Source organism: Camelus ferus, chromosome 2, assembly GCF_009834535.1.
Source record: "Camelus ferus isolate YT-003-E chromosome 2, BCGSAC_Cfer_1.0, whole genome shotgun sequence".
Classification (NCBI taxonomy): Eukaryota; Metazoa; Chordata; class Mammalia; order Artiodactyla; family Camelidae; genus Camelus; species Camelus ferus.
The window spans coordinates 102,015,860-102,039,406 of record NC_045697.1 but is presented as its reverse complement, the minus strand read 5'-3'; the positions used below and the strand labels follow the sequence as shown (position 1 = coordinate 102,039,406).

Sequence of the window (23,547 nt, the reverse complement as noted above, 5' to 3'; positions counted from 1 at the left end):
AACCTAATAACCTCCCCCACCAAAAAAGAAAGAAAGATATAACCAAATAAATATTTTGGAAATGAGTGTAAATTGTAATTGTAATCAGAAGCATGAATAAGAAATAAATGAGACTAAGCACAGATTATGTACCTGGATGTGCTGCTTACCTAGTCAGTCACTGGCTCTCCAGAGTATTGAAGACCACGACCCTCTTGCTACCTCATCTAACCCGTTAGTCTGGTGGGTGGATCTGGAATTCACTGCATCTGTGTCTTCTAGCTAATGATAAATCATGACTCCATTGTGGGCAATTTATTATTTTTTTCACATGAACATATATATATTTGTTTTCATATTTTTTACCATAAATTCCTGTAAGATACTGAATACAGTTCCCTGTGCTATACAATATAAACTTGTTGTTTATCTATTTCATATATATTAGTTAATATCTGAAAATCTCGAACTCCCAATTTATCCGTTCCCCACTTCCCCTACTGCTAACCATAAGTTCATTTCCATGTCTGTGAGTCTGTTTCTGTTCTGTAAATAAGTTTGTCTTTTTTTTTTTTAGGTTCTACATATAAGTGCTATCATATGGTATTTTTCTTTCTCTTTCTAGCTTACTTCACTTAGAATGACGATCTCCAGGTCCATCCATGTTACTGCAAATTGCACTATTTTATTCTTTTTTATGGCTGAGTAGTATTCCATAGTATAAAATATACCATAGGTCTTTATCCAGTCATCTGGAATTGACATTTAGGTTATTTTCATGTCTTGGCTATTGTATATAGTGCTTTTATGAACACTGGGGTGCATATATCTTTTTGAATTAAGGTTCCCTCTGGATATATGCCCAGGAGTGGGATTGCTGGATCATATGGTAAGTCTATTTTTAGTTTTTTGAGGAATCTCCGTGCTGTTTTTCGTCATGACTGCGTCAAACTACATTCCCACCAGAAGTGTAGGAGGATTCCCTTTTCTCCACACCCTCTCCAGCATTTATAATCTGTGGACTTTTGAATGATGGCCATTCTGACTAGTGTGAGGTGATAACCTCATTGTAGTTTTGATTTGCATTTCTCTGATAATTAGTGATATTGAGCATTTTTTCATGTGCCTATTAGCCATTTGTATGTCTTCAATAGAGAATTGCTTGTTTAGGTCTTCTGCCCATTTTTTTATTGGATTGTTTGGTTTTTTGTTATTAAGTTGTATGAGCTGTTTATACAGTCTGGAAATTAAGCTCTTGTCAGTCTCGTCTTTTTGCAAATATTTTCTCCCGTTCTATAGGTTGTCTTTTTTTTTTTTCCTTATGCTTTCCTTTGCTGTGCAAAAACTTATAAGCTTGATTAGGTCCCATTTGTTTATTTTTGCTTTTATTTCTATTGCCTGGGTAGACTGCGCTAGGAGATCATTGCTGAGATTTATGTCAGAGCATGTTTTTCCTACGTTTTCTTCTAAGAGGTTTATAGTGTCGTGTCTTATGTTTAAGTCTTTAAGCCATTTTGAGTTTATTTTTGTGTATGGTGTGAGAGAGTGTTCTAACTTCATTGATTTACATGCAGCTGTCCAGTTTTGGGCAATTTATTTAAACTGCTAGATTGCTCAGGGAACAGAGAGCCCTGTCATCCTGGCCCTAGAGCACAGTAATCAAATAGAGTTACCTCCTCCAGTGGGGAAGCAAAAGAAAACAGAGTGAGATAAAAATGGAGGAAAAGATTCTTTAGTTCAGTACATGAAATGACCCAGTTACTTTGTCTGCATCTGTCTAGATTGTTTCCAAAAATGAGGATGATTATCTGATCTCCAAATAGGAAGTTGCTCCCTTACATTATGTTACATTGCATTGCATTGCATTGCATTACATTACATTACATTACATTACATTACATTACATTACATTACATTGTGTTGCATTCTCTGGAAAGAAGAGTATGGTCCACATCCTCCCTGAATCCTCTACACTCTGAAGAAGTAAGAATGCACATGGTTTCTCCCTTCCAGTTAAACCGCATGGAACCCCAACTCCCAGACAGAAGTGCCCATTGCATGTGATCATGCAATTAGTGTATTTCTACTTCCCTACTAGTTGCAAACTTCTGCTAATACAACCTTTTTAATTATGATTATTATTACTCTCTCAAGTTTTGCTTTGAGAGTTTTTACGTAATTTTATTTTGTGTCAAAAGCAACATATGTTGCCTCTACTGAGGCTTATAAAAAAATCTAAGAAAAACTCGTGTTCTTTATTTTTTCACACTGCTTCCACTGAGTTTATATTGAAAAACTCTACTTTAAAAAGGAAGAAAAGGGTATGGAAACTTGTATTGTTATCCATAGCTGTAATATGCTGGGTTTGTATTCTTCAAAATGGAGAGGCAAATATATCATCAAGACAGTTTGGGGACATCCCCTACCTGACCCCACATTTCCAAAGACTGCAGAAGTGGATTTAGAAACATTGCAGGGGAGGTAGCAATGCCATAGCTTACGAGGATACACCAAGAGAAATGACTACAGGTATCTTATCTGTTTGCTCTGGGTTCCCACCCACCCGTTTCTGGGAAACCAGATGGGAGTTTTCACAAAACAGCCCATTGTTCCTCAAGAAGAAAATGGACAGGAACCTTTGGGGTTGGAAACTCCCAGAGGAGCCAGTTCTCCCTCCCAGCCTGGGGATGTGAATAGCCACTGAGGCCCTGAAAGGAGAGAATCAGGCAGGCCAAGGAATCACTGAACAGAAGTGAATGACACAAAAGAACTGGGAATGGAATAATAAATATCCTTGTGCTGGAAGGGGATGTGGCCTATTTCACCTAACAGAGCACATTTTTGAAATTGCTACCCACAACTCCAAGATCAAAGGGAGACGGCTAGGGGAAAGAAAACGGAGATCCATCTGATAGGCAATTTGACTTTTTCTCTTACCCAATTTGCTAATTCTTCTATCTCAAGTTACTTACTTTTCTCTGAATTTATAACTATTGAAAAAGAAACATTATTTTATAATCTGTAGACATGCAGCTGGAGCTCTGCACATCGAGCCAGAAGTCAGAGTAGCACATTTCCTCACCATAAGGCCCTGTGAGCATTTTCCAATTGACTAATGACATTAACTGACACTGAGTGACGATTGTTACTCATGGGTACTGTTTCCAAATGCATGATGAATAGGTGCTTATGGAATTCAAATACATTTTCAAGTTATATTATGCTAGTAGTTGTGGAAGCTAAATGCTTATGACAATAAAGCTATTTGATAATGGCATGGAGTAGTAGAAAACTTAAGGATATATATTATTACATTTTCATTGGGTAATTATTAAACATTTAAGATCAAATATCCTATTTGATCTTTTTCCAAGTTTAAGGTCAGAAACCATTTGACACTTGACAATGGCTGCTGCTTTACCATTCAGTATTTTATTTTACCTAACTGAGCATCAGCATTTATTAGATGTGTTTTCAAAATCTTCTTTAGAAGTATATAATTTTTTTGTTTTAAAGTTTTATTTTCAATTTTTAAATTATTGTGTTTTTAGAAGAAGAGATGGAAACTAGAATTAGTAAATAATTTGCATCAAAATTAAATCTTCCTGAATACTGTATTTGGATAAAATACTTGGTATATTTTTTCTATTTTTTTTCACCTAATGGGATGTAATTGTGAAATATAAATGCATTATGCCCTTTAAATTTGATAAGTTAGAAATTCTGCAGTTGGGTGTTTTTCTTCATTATTACTTCAATAGTTGCTTTCTCAGTCATTCCTATTCCAAAATCTACCTTTTTTGTACACTCAGACTCTTTCCTTGTCCTACCTAGCCCTGTCAGTGTCTCCTCCCTGACTCTGGTCTCTGCCATCTTCTTTGCCTTCCCTTTTTATCTTTCTATGGCTTCTTTTTTTAGGCAGATTATACTGCCTCGCCCAGTGTCTGGCACATACAGATATTTGGTGCATGTTGGTCCTTCTTTATCCCCCTCTCTGATTCTGTGTTTTCATGCTCTTTTTTAGAACATTAGGACATCAATTTTGTTCTACAGTTTGTTTGTTTGTTTTTTAAGTTGATTCTTCTTTTACAGGAAGGAAAATAGGGCACTTAACAATAATAGCTTAAGCTATAAAAGTCACACTTGCCCACACTCCCCTACCTACAAGGCCTCTCACATACCATGCTTCATTTCCTTCTGTCCTCAACCCCATTTTACAGAGGAGGGAACAGAGCTGGAGGGACTGGACAAAGGCACTGAGATAATGTGTGAGAAGACAGAGCCTCAGGTCTTCCCATCTGAACCAGACAACCTGATGCTTCCCCTTCAGAATCCTGCCCAGAAAAAGGGTGACAGTAAATCAGACTCCACTAAATAGCTCTTGTCCCCAGCTTGTAAACTCTGATTTTTCTCTCCACAGGAAAAATTATTTAAATGTACTTAATATTGTATCCTTCTCATTTTCCTCAGATTAACTTAGGCAGTGCTCAGGCTACCTTCTAAAATCAATGGGGAGTGTTTGATTATTCAAATTCAAACTTTCTTTCATTCTTTTCCCAAAACACAAAAGAAGTGTGAAACAGATTTTTATCAGAGATGCAATAAAATCCTTTAACTTCATTTACACCAGTGGTTCTCGACCAGAGATGATTCTTCTCCCTGAAGAACATTTGGCAACATCCAGAGATATTTTTTATTGTCACAACTTGGAGGAAGGAGGGACAGCTGGGAGGGACTGCCACTGGTATTTAGTAGGGAGCAAGGCCAGATGCTGAACATCCTTCGATGCACAGAACAGCCCCTTATGACAAAGAATTATCCAACCCAAATGTCAGTAGCAATGAGGTTGAACACCCCTGCCCTAGAGTCTAACAAATAATAGTTATGCCAGTTTGCTGTAGGAAAAACAGTGTCATCCATTGATAGAAAGATTATACTTATGTTTGAAAATATTCTTTTTTTGACTTCTAGATAGTTTTATACCAGACTTCCACATTGTGATAAAACTAACTCAAGTGCTGCTTATTTTCTATTCTGTTACCTGTTTTCCCTTCACTGGCTCCCAAATGTAACTGTCCTCAAAGTTTAATTCTCTGTCTTTTCAACAGTTACTCTCTCTTGAAGTACATACGTAGCATCAGCAACACAATGTCCTTGACTTATGTAAATTGAATTTTCATACAATCCAGGATCTTTACTCTTATTCATTACACCTTAAACCATTTCTCATACATGGAATGTAGCTGCTAATGCATCAGCCGGCTGCCTGCTGATGAAGGGGGAGGGGGGCAGGGAAGGGGCACGGGGGGAGTTGTGCCTGTGCAGTGATCCTGGCTAAAGCCTGTGGGGGTCACAGCCAAGGCCAAAGCAGCACTCTCTGGCCTCCACCTGGAGAGGGTGCAGTCACAGTCTTCACCCCTTCTCCCCCTCAGAGTTCCCTGACTTCAGAAAAGCCAGGCATCCTTGCTCAGGGGGCACTGTCATTTCCTCGTTGTAACGTGGGTGGTCAGTGGCAGAGCCAGATCTGGGGCCATCTATCTCCAGAGACCACACTCTTAACCACTCGATGACAAATTAGCTACATTTGGGGTGGGAACGTGTTTCTGTCTTTATTTCTGAGCCTTTTTTATTATGCATGTTTTGATTCAGAGGATCTGGACTGCAAAAGATTCTGCCCAGTTTCCTTGTGAAGTTTTTAAGTTGCATTGATCCACGACTCATCACAGTGGCGGCTCAGAGTCAGACACAGAGCCCTGGTCAGACGTCACAGAACTAGGGTCTGGTCAGGGCCGCCACTACCCTGTGTGGACCTGGTCAGGGTACTTCAACAGCCCAAAACGGCTCATCTAGTTATACAGAGAGACTGCTATTTGCCCTACTCTGTAGTGTGATTGTCAGAATAGAATAAAGAGGATGGGAAAGAACTTTGAAAAAGACACAAAAGAAAAAGTAAACATACAGTATAATTTTGACTCATGATTTCAAAATTCAAAGGACTATATACATGAAGAATTAAAGTGGTTTCAAACTGGAAACAAGACCAATCTCATTTTTAATTGCATAGGAGGATTTCTGGGATATTTGTTTTACATTTTTCTGTATTAGGATATCAACAATAATATTAATTATGTGATCTATAAAGAGAGAGAGAAGACAGATGGAGAGTAAACATGAAGTTTGACATTTGCACCCATCAGTGAGGTCCTGGTATGCCAAATGAGCATGATTGGTGACGTAATGAAATTATAATTTTAGTTGTATGTCCTTTTAACATTTATTCAATGGTGGTGGTTGGGAGGAAGGACTTGGGCAGGTTACATAACTTTTCTGACGACTCTCAGATAAAAACATCTTACAGTCATATTAAATCAAAAACAGTGTCAGTCTGGTCACTAGAATTCCCAAGGAATAACCAAATCTCAGAACTTGTTCTGTGTTAAGCCTTCTCTATAGCTATGGACCAGAACTTTTGATATGGAGGTGGGGAGGGGCAGAAAGGGAGCAGGGGTTGGGGGAGGAGGGACAGGGACCAACTTCTGCTCTGTCCATGCCCATGGTTCTTCCAGCTTCCTAGCAAGGCTTTGCCCTTTCAGGGTTGACCCCAGAGAGTGAAGGGATGGGGGATAGAGCACAGTCTGGTATGGGAAGTATCATTGCCATCTGATGCCAGGGCACCTGGGTGGCAGCTATTTAAAGGACACACTTTCTTTAGTTGTTATTTTCATGAGTTTCTTGAAGATTCCTGTTGCTGGAGCTCCCTCACCTGCAGTCCTTTTTCTCTTTCCTCCTTTCCAGCCCATGGAATCTGGAGGTCAGTTTCCAGCTTCCTTTCTGCTGAGATTCCATTGCCTTCTTCATTGGCCCTATTGGGAGGATGACCACCTCTGGTCCACACACCTGCTTTCTTTCTCCTACTCTTTGGGATACTTTTTCCCCCCAATACTTTCCAAATGTAGCCCTGTCTACTCTCTCTCCCTGTCAAGACCATTTAAGATTTTTCAGGAATGCATTAGTCAGCTCTCCAGGAGGTTCACTGAAGCCCACTCCCACCAGGCTGGGGATGAAGACGGCAGGCCCACCTCATGCCCACATCCTTCCCGGGTGGTGGTAGAGACTGCCCCCAGTGCACCAGCTTTTCCTAAAGTACTCGCCTCACAAATCCTCCTTTCTTGCCACACTCTGCCCCCTTTTGATAAGCTTGATCTGATGTAGGGTTTCAGTAGTAGTGGAACCGGTCAGTAAAGCTTTCTGCTGTAAGCTTTGCACACAGTGATCTGTCCTGTGCTCACTCTGGTGTCTGATATCTATTATATTGGCCTATCTGAAACTGAGTCAGAGAGTCCTATATGAACATCCTTTTATGAGTGGCTCTTTGCAGCTGCAAGCACTCCCAGCTCTGCTCTTTCTTCCAATTTGTTCATAGTACACAGCCCCAGTAAGGGGCCAGGCTGACCATCAGCAGAGGCCTTATTTTAAAAACCCTTGGTTTCAGAAGCAAAGTACAAACCGCAGTCACTCATCTTATCCATCTCTTTTATCCCCATCAATTATAGGAGGAAATAAGAGAATAAATCAACGTTTCCGTCTCTACTGGGCTTGGATCGCTTTGGAGAGAGAGTACTACATCGTGGATGAGGACTCCATGGGCTTAGAAGTGACTCTCACACGCAGAGGGTATCTTGGAGAAACATCTTTTGTCAGTAAGTAACTGGACTGGTTGTTGGCAAAAGGTAATGGAAACATGAAATTTAGGCTTCAAGATTACTATAAGAGAATGGATTGAAACAGAATCAAAAATGGATTGGAGAAAACTTCTGAAAAAAATGTGTGTGCAATTATGCCATGGTTTTCATGCCATGTGAATTACAGGCTTATATACAGCAATTTTTTATCCTCTGTCTCTATTTTCCCCTTTCTTTTTCTTTTCAACTCAAAGGACTACAGGAAAATTAAAACATTTCATAGCCATCACTCAGTTTCTTTCAAAATTGCTTTTAAGCATATAACACATTATTGTGCTTATTTCTAGCTATTTCTTTTGAAAAATTATTTGAGTACATGATCTATTATTGTGTTATTTGCAGCTCTTTCTTTTGATTATGTGTAATTTTTTTTACCCTGCTATTAGGTTATAAGTTCCTCCAAGACATGAACAGTGGGAAATGTTTCTATGTTCTACAAAAAAACTGTGCATCTTTGGGGTAAACAGACATGTAATGCCTACATAATACATCTCATTCACATCTTTAATAATCAGTGATAATTGCTCTAATAATGCATTTCATTTCTATAACATTCTTAGCTGCCAGAACTCATCATTTTGCCGTTATTTTCATAATCTGTTGTGAAGACAGATAGCAGTGTGTTATCTTCACTTTACAAATGAGCATTTTGAGTTTATCAGATATTTGGGGTCCAGAGTCCTGCCAACCTATCAGGGCTATTGGAGAGAAGCCAGGAAAGAGATGGCTGGGAACAGACAATCAAGGAAAGGCGTGCTTTTCCCCATCTCCTCTCCAGGCTCAGGGCCTCTGAGTCAGGACTGTTCCCCTAGGAGAAGAGGCCAGCCAGAGAACACCCTGATTCCCACGTGGCCCTCAGCCTCCATCTACCCGCAGGTCACTTTGTCAACACACAGTGGAACTTGCTGTCAGGAACTTCAGCTGAAACATGGCCTCTTTCTTCTTGGGAGGTTCTGTGTCCACGATTCTTTATCTTGGGAATTTCTCATGGGCAAAGATTTGGGTTATTATGTTGAGAAGTATTTTCATATCCTGCCTGGCTCAGGGGAAGAAACTGTCTCTGCCCAGAACCGTTTGGATGCTTGTAGAGTAACTAACCTCCTCAGGGAAGTGGCCCCGGACCTCCCCATCTGAGCCATCACCCCCGTATGCACTCTCCCCGTGCCCCGCTTTATTGTTTCTTCATGGCATTCACCATCCCTGATATGCATCATATGTCCGTCTGTCCACTGCCTGTCTTCCTCAGTAGATTTCCAGCTCCATAAGGGCAGGAAATACATCTTGGGTCATGGCCAACCCCCCAAAACAGCGTGGGGCATATTGCAGTCAAGCAATATTTATTGTTAAGTGAACTACAGTCAGCTCTTTCGTTCTATAAAATATTACTTAAAACCACATCAACATCACGATATCTACAAAATACCTTACTCGGTGCTCCGGGAAGCCCTCCCTCCCGCCTCTCCCCAGCCCATGCCGGGGTTAGTAGTCCAAGCACAGGATCTAGGAGAAAGCAAGACAAGACAGAACAACTGTGGGATTTGGACTCTTGCTCAGATATGTACTCTGGTTTTTTGTGACACACTAATGACCTTCAATTTCCTCATCTGTAAAGTATCCATCTCAAGATTTATTTGTGGATTAAATGTGATAATGAGTATAAATCAATCTAGCCGAGTCCCTAGCACACAATGAATACTCAATAAATGTGAACGACCACTAGTATTTCACTGCTCTCATCCAACAGAACTGAAATCACCTGTTTCTCTCCCCCAAAGACTTGCAAACCCCTCAGGGGTAGTGGTGGCTGTACCTAGTCCAGCATTACATCCTCAGCACCTTGCACAGAGCCGGTACTCACCAAAAATTAATGGCCACGTGCCTGCACAATTTATATACCAGTGTCACCTAGCTCTACTTAAACTGTTGCCGAGCACTGTGGGAAGCAATATGGAGGGTTCTCAAAAAACTAAAAATAGAACTACCATATGACCCAGAGATTGCACCCCTGGGTATATGTCTGAAAAAACAAAGACACTAATTAGAAAAGACACATGCACCCCAATGTTCATAGCAGCATTGTTAATAATTGCCAAGATACATAAGCAACTTAAGTGTCCATCAACAGATGAATGGATAAAGAAGATGCCATATATATATTATATATATACATATACACATATGCATACACACAAGGGAACATTAGTCACAAAAAAGAATGAAAGTTTGCCAATTGCAGCAACATGGACATCACACTAAGTGAAGTAAGTCAGAGAAAGACAAACACTGTATAATATCACTTACATGGAGAATCTAAAAAATACAACAAACTAGTAAATATAACAAAAAAGAAGCAGACTCACAGATACAGAGAACAAACTAGTGACCAGCAAGGAGAGGGGAGGGGGGAGGGGCAAGGTAGGGGAAGGGAATTAAGAGATACAAACTGTTAGGTACAAAATAAGCTACAAGGACGTACTGTACAACATGGGGAACTTAGCAAATATTTTATAATCACTATAAATGGAGTATAACATTTAAAAATTGTGAATCACTATATTGTACACCTGTAACAGCTACTATGCTTCAATTTTAAAAATAAATAAATAACTGTGGCTGAGGACACACCCTCCTCTTCCTTATCTTTTCCATGTCAACTTGGGACTGAAGGAGGCTCTTCCAAATTGGACATCCATTCTCAGTTGCCAAACTAGTATTAATGCAGGCTTTCTTCAGCAGTTTTGAAAAGTCAACGCTAGCTCTTCTATCCTGGAAATTATTTTCATGCTTTAGAGCTTCGGGCATCTTTTACACGATGTCAGATTCTCTGAGAATGAGGCCAGAAATGGCACAAGGGGCTCTGAATCTCATTTTATATAAAGCCTTTCACAATAGCTGGTGTCAGGCCATAATAGTTGATTTCACACATTCAAACAACTGCAGAGTCTAAACCTTATAATGAGACCTGGGTATCCATGCTCCGTTAGGTGTTCATTGGGATGTTAAATCAAAACCAAACAATACTAGAATGCTGAACACTCCCTGGAGAGGGGAGGATCGGTTCAGTTTTGATGTGCTAGTTCCTTCCACCCTTGTATATCACATTGCGGATTTTTAACAGTTTCATTGTTGTTCAGTTCCTTCAGTAAGTTGCTTCTTCCTATTTCCTAACAGTATTCAAATCTATACCCATCTCTCTGTTTCCACCAACGGTGTCTTATTTGTCTGGAAAATTACTAACAATCTCTCACCATCAAAAATCAGTAAACACATTTTTAAAAAATCAAGCCACTGTGACTAAAAATCTGCATGAGGAAAATAACCTAGAATTATTCTCCCAGAGGCTGCAGAAATTGAAATGATCAGATACAAAATATTTACTCAGAAAATACTTACTGACTTCCTACTCCATGCCAGGCACCGTTGTAGTCACTCGGAGTCCATCAGTGAACCAAACAGCCAAAGGTCTCTGTCTCCATGGGGTTTACATTCTAGCATCTTCTCCCTCAGACTCTGAGCTTTCTGGAGCTGGAGCAGTTTCTTACTCACCTCTGAATCCCGAGCACCTGGCAGAGCTTGGCACATCAAATGCCCTCAGTGAACGTTTGTAGAGTTCTCTGTCCTCTCTCTTCTGTCACTCCTTCCCCGCTTTCCTCTCACTTTCATGCCCCTCTGCTTAGATACATTGTCTTAGCCAAAAGTAGAGTTTATAACTCTAATTCAAAAAGATGCATGTACCCCAATGTTCATCACAACACTTTGTAAAACAACCAAGACATAGAGACAACACAAATGTTCATCAGTAGATGATTGGCTTAAGAAACTGTGGTGTGTGTGTGTGTGTGTGTGTGTGTGTGTGTGTGTGTGTGTGTGTAAAGTGGAATATTACTCAGCCATAAAAAAAGAATGAAATAATGCCATTTGTAGCAACATGGGTAGAACTAGGGAATATTATACTTAATGGAGTAAGATAGAGAAAGATTAATATTATAAATCACTTATATGTAGAATATAAAAAATAGTACAAATGAGTCTATATACAAAACAGAAACAGATTCACAGACATAGAAAACAAACATGGTTATCCAAGGGGAAAGTGTGGGGTGGGATAAATTAGGAGTATGGGATTAACAGATACAAACTACTATATATAAAATAGATAAACAATAAGGATTTACTGCATAACACAGGGAACTGTATTCAATATCTTATAATAGCCTATAATGGAAAATAATCAAAATTATATATATTTATTTATATATAAAAGTATTTATATATATTAAAAAACTGAATCATTTTGCTGTACACCTGAAGCTAACACAATATTGTAAATCAGCCGTACTTCAATTGAAAAAAAAGTTTATAAGTATCTTCTGGGAACATTAAAAGAAGCAATTTCTGTGTTATTTGCTTTTCATCAACAATAGAATCCACTGTGAAGGAACATCTCTTCTTCAGTCACTTGGCTTTATATTTATAGTCTCTGATTTTTGTTTAGGCATTGTAACCAAAGAAGAAACTGCAAAAGAAGGTAAAGATTTTAAACAAAAGGCCGAGACACAGGTACAATTCAATCCTGGACAGACTACAGCCACGTGGAGAGTGAGAATTCTATCTGACAAGGAATACGAGGCATCAGAGACCTTCCGGATCATTCTGACGAACCCTATCTTGGCTGCAGTAGAGTTTCCAGAAATGGCAACTATTGAAATTGTGGACCCTGAAGATGGTATGTGGTTCCTATTGATACGATCTATTAACCAGGATGGGTTCCGGGTCCATTTCAGGCCTTTTTACCTCCCCCAGTCTCCATAAGCCACTGGACATGTTCATACCATTTAAGATTTAAAGCTAGGTAAATCATCTCAAGGCAGTAATTCTTCCTTTGTTTGTAGGATTTTTGAAAAGGGATATGGAAAATTGAAATAGACAGAACTTTGCCAGCCTTCCTTTAACAAATGCCCAAGTCCTCCTCATTAGTTCTCTGCACACTCAGTATGGCACAGCTTTGCCCCAAAATGGGCTCATTCCAGGCCCACCATCTTCTCACAGTTTTCTGGAAGCTCCCTACCAGATCAGGTGGGGACCTCATATATCCCTTGCCATAGATGTGGCCTCTGAGAACCAGCCAACTCATTAATTTTAGCACGTGTTCCACAAAGTTCTGTTAGAGTTGTGCATCATATTCTTGAATTCATCAGTTCGTTCCGCTCACTGATTGGTTCATTCATTCAGCAAGTATCTCCCCAGGGAAATTAAAAAGGAAAAAAAAAGGAACTTTAGCCAGTGATTGTGCTATGTGCTCCCCCTTTCTGGGAAAGTAGAACAATGGTCCTTAAAAGAAGATTTTAGCATTCTTATCTGAATTTTAATTAGACACATTGATTATCAAGATAGTTGAAATGATTCAAGTATTGCCCAGAAGTACATGACTTCACTCTCAGGAAGTCTTAGGAAAATGCTACAAGGATCTACGAAGAATCCTCTGTATTAACGTGCCCCAAACTGCATAACAGAAAGCTGTAATATAATAGAATTTCTACAACAGAATTATAAAACTTTTCATGGACCAAATAAGCCTAAAAAACTTTTCAAATAACTCCCCTGTTTTGAAGCATCATAATTCACCTTCGCATACAAGGTTTCTGAGAAACCCTCCTATAAAGAAACCTGTTTAACTATTTAACCAGTTTTCCCAAACTAGACTATAGACCTTTTTTTTTTTTTTAAATTTGTTGTCCCCAGAGAATATCCTTTAAAATTTCTGATTTTCTTGAAACACAATTTGAGAAATACTGTTCTATGGGTTTTGCTCTCCAGCAGACAAAAATAGAAAACACAGCCCTCACCACCCAACGGACTAGGTATCTGATCCATTTTGTTGATAACAACACTTAGACCCATGAATCCATCAGGAAAGCCAGATGTGAGGGCACATGGCAAAAACAGTAAGAGTTCTGAGGTAAGAAAGTGGAGAGATCACCATCATTCTAAGCAGTGAAGCCTTTTGGAGGAGGCAGGATTTGAGCTAGTCTTCAAGAATACAGTGGGCTTTGGATGTGTAGATAGATGCAAACAGATCTTCCAGAATGAGAAAATAGAGCATGTGACTGAATAACTTCATCCTAATGTATCTATTTTTTTCAAGGCAGTAATAACTTTAATTTACTTTTAGCTTCTTCCCCGATGACAACCTTTTGAATCGAGAGATGTGCAGACAGTAGACTACCATAGCAGAGTGAAGTGGCAGAAAGAAAATTATCACTGGTCTTCCTCCTCTGTAACTTGGGACCGGTATTTTCCTAGAGACTGACAGCAGTACTCGTTGGAACCAATTTAGTCAGGAAAAGAAAGAAGAAAAAGATTTAACGTATGATAACTAGATAATTCAATGTTGAATCTGGGTTATTACTTAGTAATAGTTCCAAAAGAAGAAAGGACAGCCTCCTACAATATTTTTCCTTCTTGCTTCCATCGCCAAGAGGGGGAATCTTTGTGTATAGATGATGTGGAGGAGAGCTCTGAGAGTCTCCACTTGACTGTGAGTAGGAACAACCTACCTCAAAGTTTTATTTTTTAAACCAACACATATATTTTAACTACAGAATGCATGCTTAATGAAAAGCCTTGGAAAACACTGGAAAGTCCAAAGAAAAATAGTGCATGTAATTCCATCAACAAGAGATGACCAGTATTCCTACTCATATTTTGGTGACTGCTCTGATGATGTACCGTTATCCAAACTGCATAGCAGAGAACAGTAATATAAGAGAAGTACACACACACACACACACACACACACATACACGCACGTACATACGTACACACGTAAATGTCAGTGGGAATATCATTTTAAGAATTAAGGGTAGGATGACTATCTTATTTTTCTCAGCATATTAAGTAGTCAGCCCTGTATCTTACACATGGTATCTGCTCAATAAATGTTGAATCAAATGTTTGTTAAATAAAGCAGGAAAAAATATTTTTATGGTAATGAATTAGATTATCTGATTGTTAAAAGCATTAAAAAAAAATAAAAGTAAAAGAAGGGCAGAAATTTGTGAACTTCATTTAGAAGACCTAAAATGTGACCTCAAAAAAAAAAAAAAGGCAACAAAATTCTGTGATTTCTCTTTCCATTTTAGTGCTAGATAATCTTTCCAAAGGGGTCTCCTAAACTCAATTCCACTGCCTCTCCAGTTCCACTTAATGATAAATATTTCCTATTCTTACTGTATTTCATATAGTTAATCATATTGGAAAATATAGGGGTCAAAGATTATGTACATTTCCACTTGGATAAAATATCACCAGTATTGCCAGTCAAATTGAAGTCTTGCAGAAAAATCTTCTTCCATCTTTCCTAGAATCAACAGTTTATATTCCAGAGGCAGAATACAAAATAGAGGAGGACATCGGGGAGCTTTTGATTCCTGTAAGACGGTCGGGAGATGCAAGCCAAGAACTCACAGTCATTTGCTCTACACATCGAGGTATGAGGCTTTGCTGGTACTGATATCCAGGAATAGGGTCTTAGTACAGGACCGCGGTGATGCTGGGGGTGGCTGGGTGGTGACCTCTGCTCCTTGACTCCATGCAACGCTGTGTGGGTGCCCTAACTGCTCTGAGCTGATCTCCACCAGGGATAAAATTATACTCAAAACTGGAATTCAAAACCTCTGTTGTGACTATACACAAAATTTTGTGAGGGTCAAATTAGACATTTTATATAAAATAGTGTATATATGCTGGTAGAAAGTATAAATAAGGATTCTTAAATTTTAATAGTCATCATTGCATAAAGGAAACAACATGAAATGGTCTGTATACACCACTCAGTCGCTCTTCTTCGCCTCCCTCCACCCCTCCAACAACTAAAAATCCTCCCCAATCACAGGCCCAGCTGTCCTCACAACTCAAAACAAGCCATTCTTTCTGACCTTGCCATTCTGTACAGTCAAAATTTAGCTCTCCTGTGTCCACTCATATCTTCTAACTCATTAGAACTATGTAATAGACAAAAATGATGGAACTATATGAAAACCATCCAAATGAGAGCAAGAATAGGCTATAAAAGTAAACTACACTCTTCTACACTCACACCAGCATCTCACTTCTGACAGCAGACCTGTGCAGGTTTTCCCCACACTAAGCAATTCTCCAGTTTCTGCAGATATCCAACTAGATGTCCTGAAACTCTATTCAACTCTGACACGATCTACCTGGAGATAACACAGAGCCCACATGTTACGGGCTCTGTCCCACAAGACCGCCCCCACTTCAGATGCCAATAGCAAGTACAGGTTGTCACCTGTGCTTCTGATCAACAGGGTATAAACTGGAGGTTCCCACCACCCCCTCTTTGGATTCGATAATTTTCTAAAACAGCTAACATGACTTGGGAAAACAGTTTACTTACTAGATTACAAGTCTATTACAAAGGATACAACCCAGGAACAGCCAGATGAAAGAGATGTGTAAGCTAAGGTCTGCTGGAAGGGACACAGAACTGCCATGCGCTCTCTGGGCACTCATCCTCCCGGCACCTCCATGTGTGCAGCAACCTGGAAGCTCTCTGAGCTCCTTTGGCTGGAATTTTTTTTTATGGAGGCTTCATTACGGAGGCGTGATTGATGAATTCATTGGCCTTTGGTGATTAACTCAACCTCCAGCCCCTCTCCTGTGCCTGGAGGCTAGGGAGTGGGGCTAAAAATTCCTACCCTTTAAGCACCTGGTTGGTTTCCCTGGCAACCAGTCCCCATCCAGAGGCTCTCCAGGAGCCCCAGCACAGTCATCTCATTAGCATACAAAACAACCCATCGCTTTAAAGTCTCTAAGGGTTTTAGGAGCTGTGCGCCAGGAAATGGAGATGACCGAATGTGTATTACTTATGTCCAAGGCTAATTTATTCAGAGCTCACAGTAGCAGGAGGGTCAGCCACCATCTCTAGCATTCAGCAGAGACTCAAAGGCCGGCAGAGGAGTGAAAAGCTTTATAGTGAAAAAAAAGGGGAGTCTTCAGGATAAACCCTGATTGGAGGCTGTCAGCTTGGAAGCTGGATGCACCCTGTGTAACTGATTAGGGGAGCATGTTTGGCTTTCTCCAGTTGGTCCTAAATTGGAAGCTGGGGCAGAAATTAGAGGAACTGGGAATTGTTAAGTCCTGACCAATTGGGGCCGATTGTTAACAGCAGTTGTGGTTTGACTTCCTACACTAGTTGCTGCAGATTGTAGGTCAGAGTTCTATTTTTATGCATGGTCTGACCACTCTCCTTTCGTATATCCAGTCTGTTGAAATCTCTGCTCACACTTGCTAAACATCTGACAATGCACAACCCCCACAGTAAAAAATAATCTGTTCAAAGTATCAACTTCGGGGGTGGGTACAGCTCAGTGGTGGAGTGCATGCTTAGTGTGCACGAGTCCTGGGTTCCATCCCCAGTGCCTCTGTTACCCCAGAAGGGGAAGGCCTCGGTTCTTGTCTTGCCAGAGAAGAGAAGAATTCAGATGGGAGACAAAAGCATTGTGTAGTTTAAAATTCTTAAGATTTTATTAGCAAAGCAAAAGTATATGTCCAAGAGCGGAAGACAGGCTGATCCAAGAGAGGATGGCAGCTCCGGTCTTTGTCACTCTGTCTTATACCCTCCTTTAGGGACGATCTCTTAATTGATTGATGGCTCTTGCCCCTGGATTGCTTAGTCATGTCCAACCCTCCTTACCCATCATGCACACAGAAAAATCCACGGTGGGTGGGGAGTGTTCCTAAGCCACAGTGCTAATTATATTACAGTGAGTATTGGATCATGTCCAGTTAGGTCCTTGTCACTACCGTGCAGTTGCAGCCATCTGGTCCCAGCTGGTTTCTTGCTGGCACTCATTCAGAGAAAGTAAAGCCCCTTATGCTGAAGGCGGGCATATCACCATCTTCCAGACCTTCCTCCCTGTCCTCCACCTTATCAGCCCAGTGCCCCCACTTATCTAACTACCTAACACCTTCATTTGAAAAATAGAAAAAAAGAAAATATAAGTCAATTTTTAAAAAACAAAAAAATCTCAAAATATCAGTAGTGCCAAAGTTGAGAAGAGGAAAAAGAATAAATTCTCTGCCTCAGAGGACAGGGGATTTGGCAGTAAGCACACAACTTATTCTGAGATACTCGAAACCAACTACAAGGACAAGGCTTTCCAGCACAGCTTCAAGATCTTCCTGTTTGTGTTTGGTTGTATGTTTAGAGTCGGACAGCCCAGTAACCTGTCCTTTAACTAAGGACTCCCTTCTTGAAGGCATCAGATACCGCCAGCTACATGTAACTTCAGCAGTTCCTAAGTTTTACCGTGGTGTTACCTAGTGTGGGAAAAGCAACAAGAAGAAATAACACAGCAAGGCAGTCCTTTGGGTCTTCTTTGTCAGCTGATCCCTGGGAGGACGTCCCAGCACTCTGTTCCAGGTCCACTCAGGGCTCTAGCTGGGGTCTTACAAAGAATGAGGGTTCACAGGGCAGTGGCTGCAGGTGGGCAGAGCAGCTGTTGGAGGAAGGACCCTCTTCATCTGCCCTAGGGTTCCAGCTGGGCTGCTTCCGGGACTGGTGGCATATTCCCTGTCCACAAGCGGAGCGTCTGGAAGACAATGATTCTAGGTCTCTTAGATGTGAGTAGGAGAAATGAAGTGGAAAATGGCCCAACTTGGAAGATAATGTATAATTAATAAATAGAAAGGGGCCATCCTTCTGCCTCTGGAAAGAGCTACACTGTGAAAGGACAAGCAGAGGGAACCGGGGAAGCACACAGTGTCTGGCAGCAAACCAGCCAGGATACAGGGATGCCTCCTCCCCAGAAGGTTGAAGCTACACCCCAGCTGAGCTTCCCATAAGGGGTTCAGGTTCAAGGGCTGGTGTTCCCGGAAAGCTCCCTGTGTCCCTGGCACACAACTCAGACTCTTTGGCACCTGAGCTTTAACCCTTGATTCCTCACACAAAGGACTATTCTCACACCTGCAATAAAAATAAAGGGAGAGAGAGAATATGACGGGGTCAGGGTCCTTCCCTGGAGCACGAAGCCACGGTGTGCACACTCCAATCCTGATTCTCGTACACCTCTGTAGAATTGTAAGACAGAGAGCACTTGTACAATTTTAATGCACACTCAAGCATCATTATGGCATCTGTCTTTACCTACTCCCCTCAGACAATTAAATATCTCAGAGGATAAATTCAATTTGGTTATTTAAACTTTTCTGCAAGCCTTGTTAAAACAAATGTCTACCGATTATGCATTTTCATGAATAAAATAAATATGACTCATGTATAAACAGTTGAATGGAAAGCAGACTCACGCTCTATGTATTAATAGTGATTCACAGATACAACCGTGTAATAATACACTTGCAAGCAGATGAAAGAGGCAGATTTATGCTGCGTTTTCATGGGAATCGGAAGGTCCCCAAATGTATTCTCAGACAATGATGTGGAAGTATTGTATTTTAAAGAAAAAATTGGGAGAAGAAGAAGAGCTGAAGGAATAAACTCTCTATCATTGGCTGAGAACTATTGCTCTAAATTGTTTTAATCTCCAGGATATATTGGAGAAGGATGTGCAAATTACACAGTTTTGGGCCCTGTTTTATTCTCAAGATAATCATCTTTTTCTTTTCAATAGTCACTTTCTCGTTGGGAAATTGCTCGTCTTGGAAAAATAGCCAATGAAGAACAAGCCACTAGAACCTAAACCCAATAAAACAGAAACAGTATTGAATCATCCTGTGGGTTTTTTTTTTTTCACCCTGTGGTTTTGGTCAGTGCAAAGTCAGATATGTTGAGGTTTTTAAAACAATCATCTTTATCCAGTTGAAGGGACTGTGGTAAACCACAGCCATGGACCACCCCACGTCTGTGATTAGGTTGTTTCTCTGGGTCAAGTTAGGAGGAGGTAGAAAGCAGGTTCCAAGCACATCCAGGCAAAAGACTTTCTCCTTTGCCTAAAAAAAAAGAATCTTTTTTATTTATTTAGGTATCAGTGTTTTTATAGGTTTTAGAAGTTATACCTTGCATCTCAAAGGGGTTCTTTGGATGATTTAGAAGTCCCTTGACTGAAGGTCTGCCAAGGGTTAATCCTTAGTTTTTTGTTTATCAGAACGTGTCTTCACTTCAACCTCAGTCGTGAAATTCTAGGTGGACGGTTACTTTCTCCCAGCATTTTGGAGTTATTATTCCATTGCCTTCTGCCTCCCATTGTCTTGCTAAAAAGTCTGCTTTTGGTCTAAAAGTCGTCTTCGTTGTGATCTATCTTTTCTATGCATTTTAAGATCCTCTTAAAATTATCTGAATCTGTGAAAGACCTGGGAGCTTTACTTGAAGATGTTTTCCTCCAAGGCAGATTTGCGTGGCTTATCCAGGGATCTGAGAGCAGTGCTGACCCAGAAATACTCCTACTCCCGTGCGTCCCAGGCCAGATCGCAGAGTTTCAGATTCATCTCCCTGGTGGTGCCATAGGTCCGTGGCCCAGTCTCCCCTGCAGTGCTGATTCTGAATCCCAGCTTGAGTGGGAATCTCTTCTCTAGCTGTAGTGTTTTGGAGTTTGGGGTTTTAAGGTGTTCTTTTTGGTTTTGCTTGGTTTTGGCCCTTGATGATTTCCCTTACCTCCTGTGAGCACAGAAAAGCCAGAATAATTATTTCTTCTAGATGTTTTGCTGTGGGAGAGCATCTCAGAATACCTAGCCAGCCAAACTGCTGGGAACAGATGTCCCAGACGACTCTAGACAGAAGCTCCCATGCTGCTCCAGCCCTGTTTCTCCTTTCTCCACTTCTCTCCACTGACTCCCGCACCTCCCCCAAGTCAAGGACCCCCCTGAGCATGAAATGAACTGTGCCTGGGGCTTCTGACACTGCCTACTCTGACCAGGAGTTTGATGCAATGTTTTTTACAGAAAGGCAGTATCTTGTCTTGCTGCCGTATTAAAAATATACATTAAAGGAAATTTGTCTATTTAAAAGAATTTGTAATTGAGTAATACAATAAAGACAACATGGGGAAGTTAAAAAATGCTCTGTTGGGAGATGGAACTTTGACTCCTAGACAAGACACTGGGGTGTTCTCTGCCTCGATTTCCTCATTGATAAAGTATCCTAGCCACCTCATAAAGTTATCAAATGCCGTGCTATAGTGATTCAGTCACCCTTTAATGTGGTTTCTTGAGAGATCTTTCTCTCTGACTCTAAGCATCATTTATGGTTTTTACAGAGCAAGTGTACTATGTAGCCGCAGAGACTGAGCCATAGGCACCCTCTGTAAAGCAACAATTAATTTTTAAAATAATTTCATAGATTCTCAGACTCCCTGTCTGAGATGGGCATGGAGGGGAAGCCTATGCTGTTGTCATCATGGATGGAGTGGCATGCTGGATCCAGCCAGTACTCCTCATGAGAGCCAGTTGTGTGCATCTCTTCCCAACTCTGGGTTCAGTAACTTCACATTGATAGTGAAACTGGCCATGGTGGGAATATTTACATGACAAAAATCAGCCAAAGCTACAAATCAGGGATTTTGTGTGGCTTTCTGGTTTGTTTCTTAAACATTTAGCAGCATACCACCATGTTAGTCTGAAATGAATTCTTTGGTTTTAACGTTAATTTTAGAGAATTAAACCCCTCCTCAGTAAGACGGTTCATCCTGCCCCATAATCTACCCCTGCAAACGACGAGGGACGTAGAGTCAGTGCCTTCTGAGCAAATCCTCAGGAGTCACTTTGGAAATAATTCTCATTTTTAAACAAGCTATATTTATACAGGCAGCACACATCACAGATGACAATCTGTATTTGTGTTGATTCTATTAGCAAGAAGAAGGTGGACGTCGGTGTTCGCATGCATATATGCACGTACCATAGCTATAAGCAAAAGAGACCCTTGCTGGACCTAGAGTGTCTGACCTAGGAGCTCACTGTCATACCCGCAGTTGCGTTTTACTAAGGAGAAGTGTGGTGGGAAACACTTAGGATTTTCGAAAATTACTTATTTGGTGTATTGAGTTACTGCACAAAATCTCTGTGTCCTAAGTCTGGTCTGTCTGGGTCTTTTCAATCGCTGTGGCTACTTCTTGCTCTTTCAGCTCTAAACCTGTGCATTGCTACGTTTTTAATACTGCAAGGGAAATGCACTGACTTACACTGCTGATGGGCTTGTGAGATGGTACAGCTGCTGTGGGAAACAGTATAGCAGATCCTCAAGAAACTACAAATAGAATTACCATATGGTCCAACATATATCCCACATCTGGGTATATATCCAAAAGAATTAGAAGCAGGGTCTCAGAGAGATATTTGCACACCCCTGTTCATAGCAGCATTATTCACAGTAACCAACAGGTGAAACAACCGACATATTCATGGCTGGTTGAATGGATAAACAAGATGTGGTGTGTCCATACAATAAAATAGTATTTATCCAGCCTTAAGAAAAGAAGGAAAGTCTGACACATGCTACATTGAGGATGTGTAGGTAGCATGAGTCAGAATTTGAGGACATTATGCTACGTGAAATAATAAGCCAGTCACAAAAAGACAAATACTGTATAATTCCACTTTTACCCAGTACCTACAGTAGACAAGTTCATAGAGACAGAAAGTAAAACGATGGTGTCCAGAGACTGGGGTGAGGAGGAAATAGGGAGTTGTTTAACGGGTACAGAGTTTCAGTTTTGCAAGATGGAAAAGTTCTGGAGATGTTTCACAATAATGTGACTAGGCAACCCTACTGAACTGTACACCTAAAAATAGTTAAGCTGGTAGGGGAGGGTATAGCTCAGTGGTAGAGCACGTTCTTAACATGCACAAGGTCTGGGTTCAATCCCCAGTGCCTCTGTTAAAGTAAACAAACAAACCTAATCACCTCCCCCCAAAAATAAAAATAAAAATAAATTTAAAAAAAATAGTCAGGATGGTAAATTTTAGATTATGTTCATTTCCCACAAGGAAAACAAGTCACTAAATCCCAGAAACCCCTCCTCTAAGTATTTACTCAAGAGAAATAAAATGATACATCTACTCAAAGACCTGTGCTTGAATATTTATAGCAGCATTATTCAGAATCGCCAAAAACTGGAAGCAACCCAGATTTTCAACTGGTAAATGGGAAAACAAATTCTGGTGCAGCCACACAATGAGGAGCACTGTTTAGGAACAAAAAAGAAGAAAATCCTGATATATCAATACATCTTCAACACATAGTGCTAAATGAAAGGAATCAGGCACAAAAGACTGAAAACCGCATGGTTTCATTTCCATGAAATTGTCATAAAGGCAAGTAAATCTATAGTGACAGAAAATGGACGAGTGGTTTCCCAGGCTGGGAGACAGGGAAGGAGAGATTACAAGGGGTACACATTAACTTTGGTCAGTGGGTAAAATGCTCTACATTATGCTTGTGGTCATGGTTACATGACTGCATATATTTGTCAAAACTCATCAAATGGTGCATTTAAATTGGGGAATCTTAATGTGTAAATTATTATTACAGAATTTTAAGTGTACTGCATCTAAACTAAAATTGATCAATCCTGTACTCCTTGTAAAATAAGTAATTTTGTGGCTGTATTTTGGTGTCATGTGAAGAACTCTAGGCAAGATGTGAAGGTCAGATTACATAGATGGCACTGACAGCTCTGCCACTAAGGGAAGGGCAGGGGCAGGGGATAGATTCTCTGGTTATAATTTTATCTGTACTTCAGTTTTCCAGTCTATAACAGGAACAAATTAAGTTAAACCAGACCCACCATCCTATGATCCTTCAGCTTATTTAGCCCCTAATCTAAACAAACTTCATGCTGGTGCAGCCATT

The 23,547-nt window shown here is 40.4% G+C and overlaps 1 protein-coding gene across 1 annotated transcript in view; it reads left to right on the top strand.

Annotated features, from left to right (window-relative positions):
- Positions 1 to 23,547, top strand: part of FREM3 (FRAS1 related extracellular matrix 3) — a 75,197-nt gene that overhangs the window by 35,646 nt on the left and 16,004 nt on the right. The window contains 3 exon segments of the mRNA XM_032464203.1: positions 7,533 to 7,679; positions 12,217 to 12,447; positions 15,086 to 15,211. Coding sequence (XP_032320094.1) covers positions 7,533 to 7,679; positions 12,217 to 12,447; positions 15,086 to 15,211 — 504 coding nt within the window.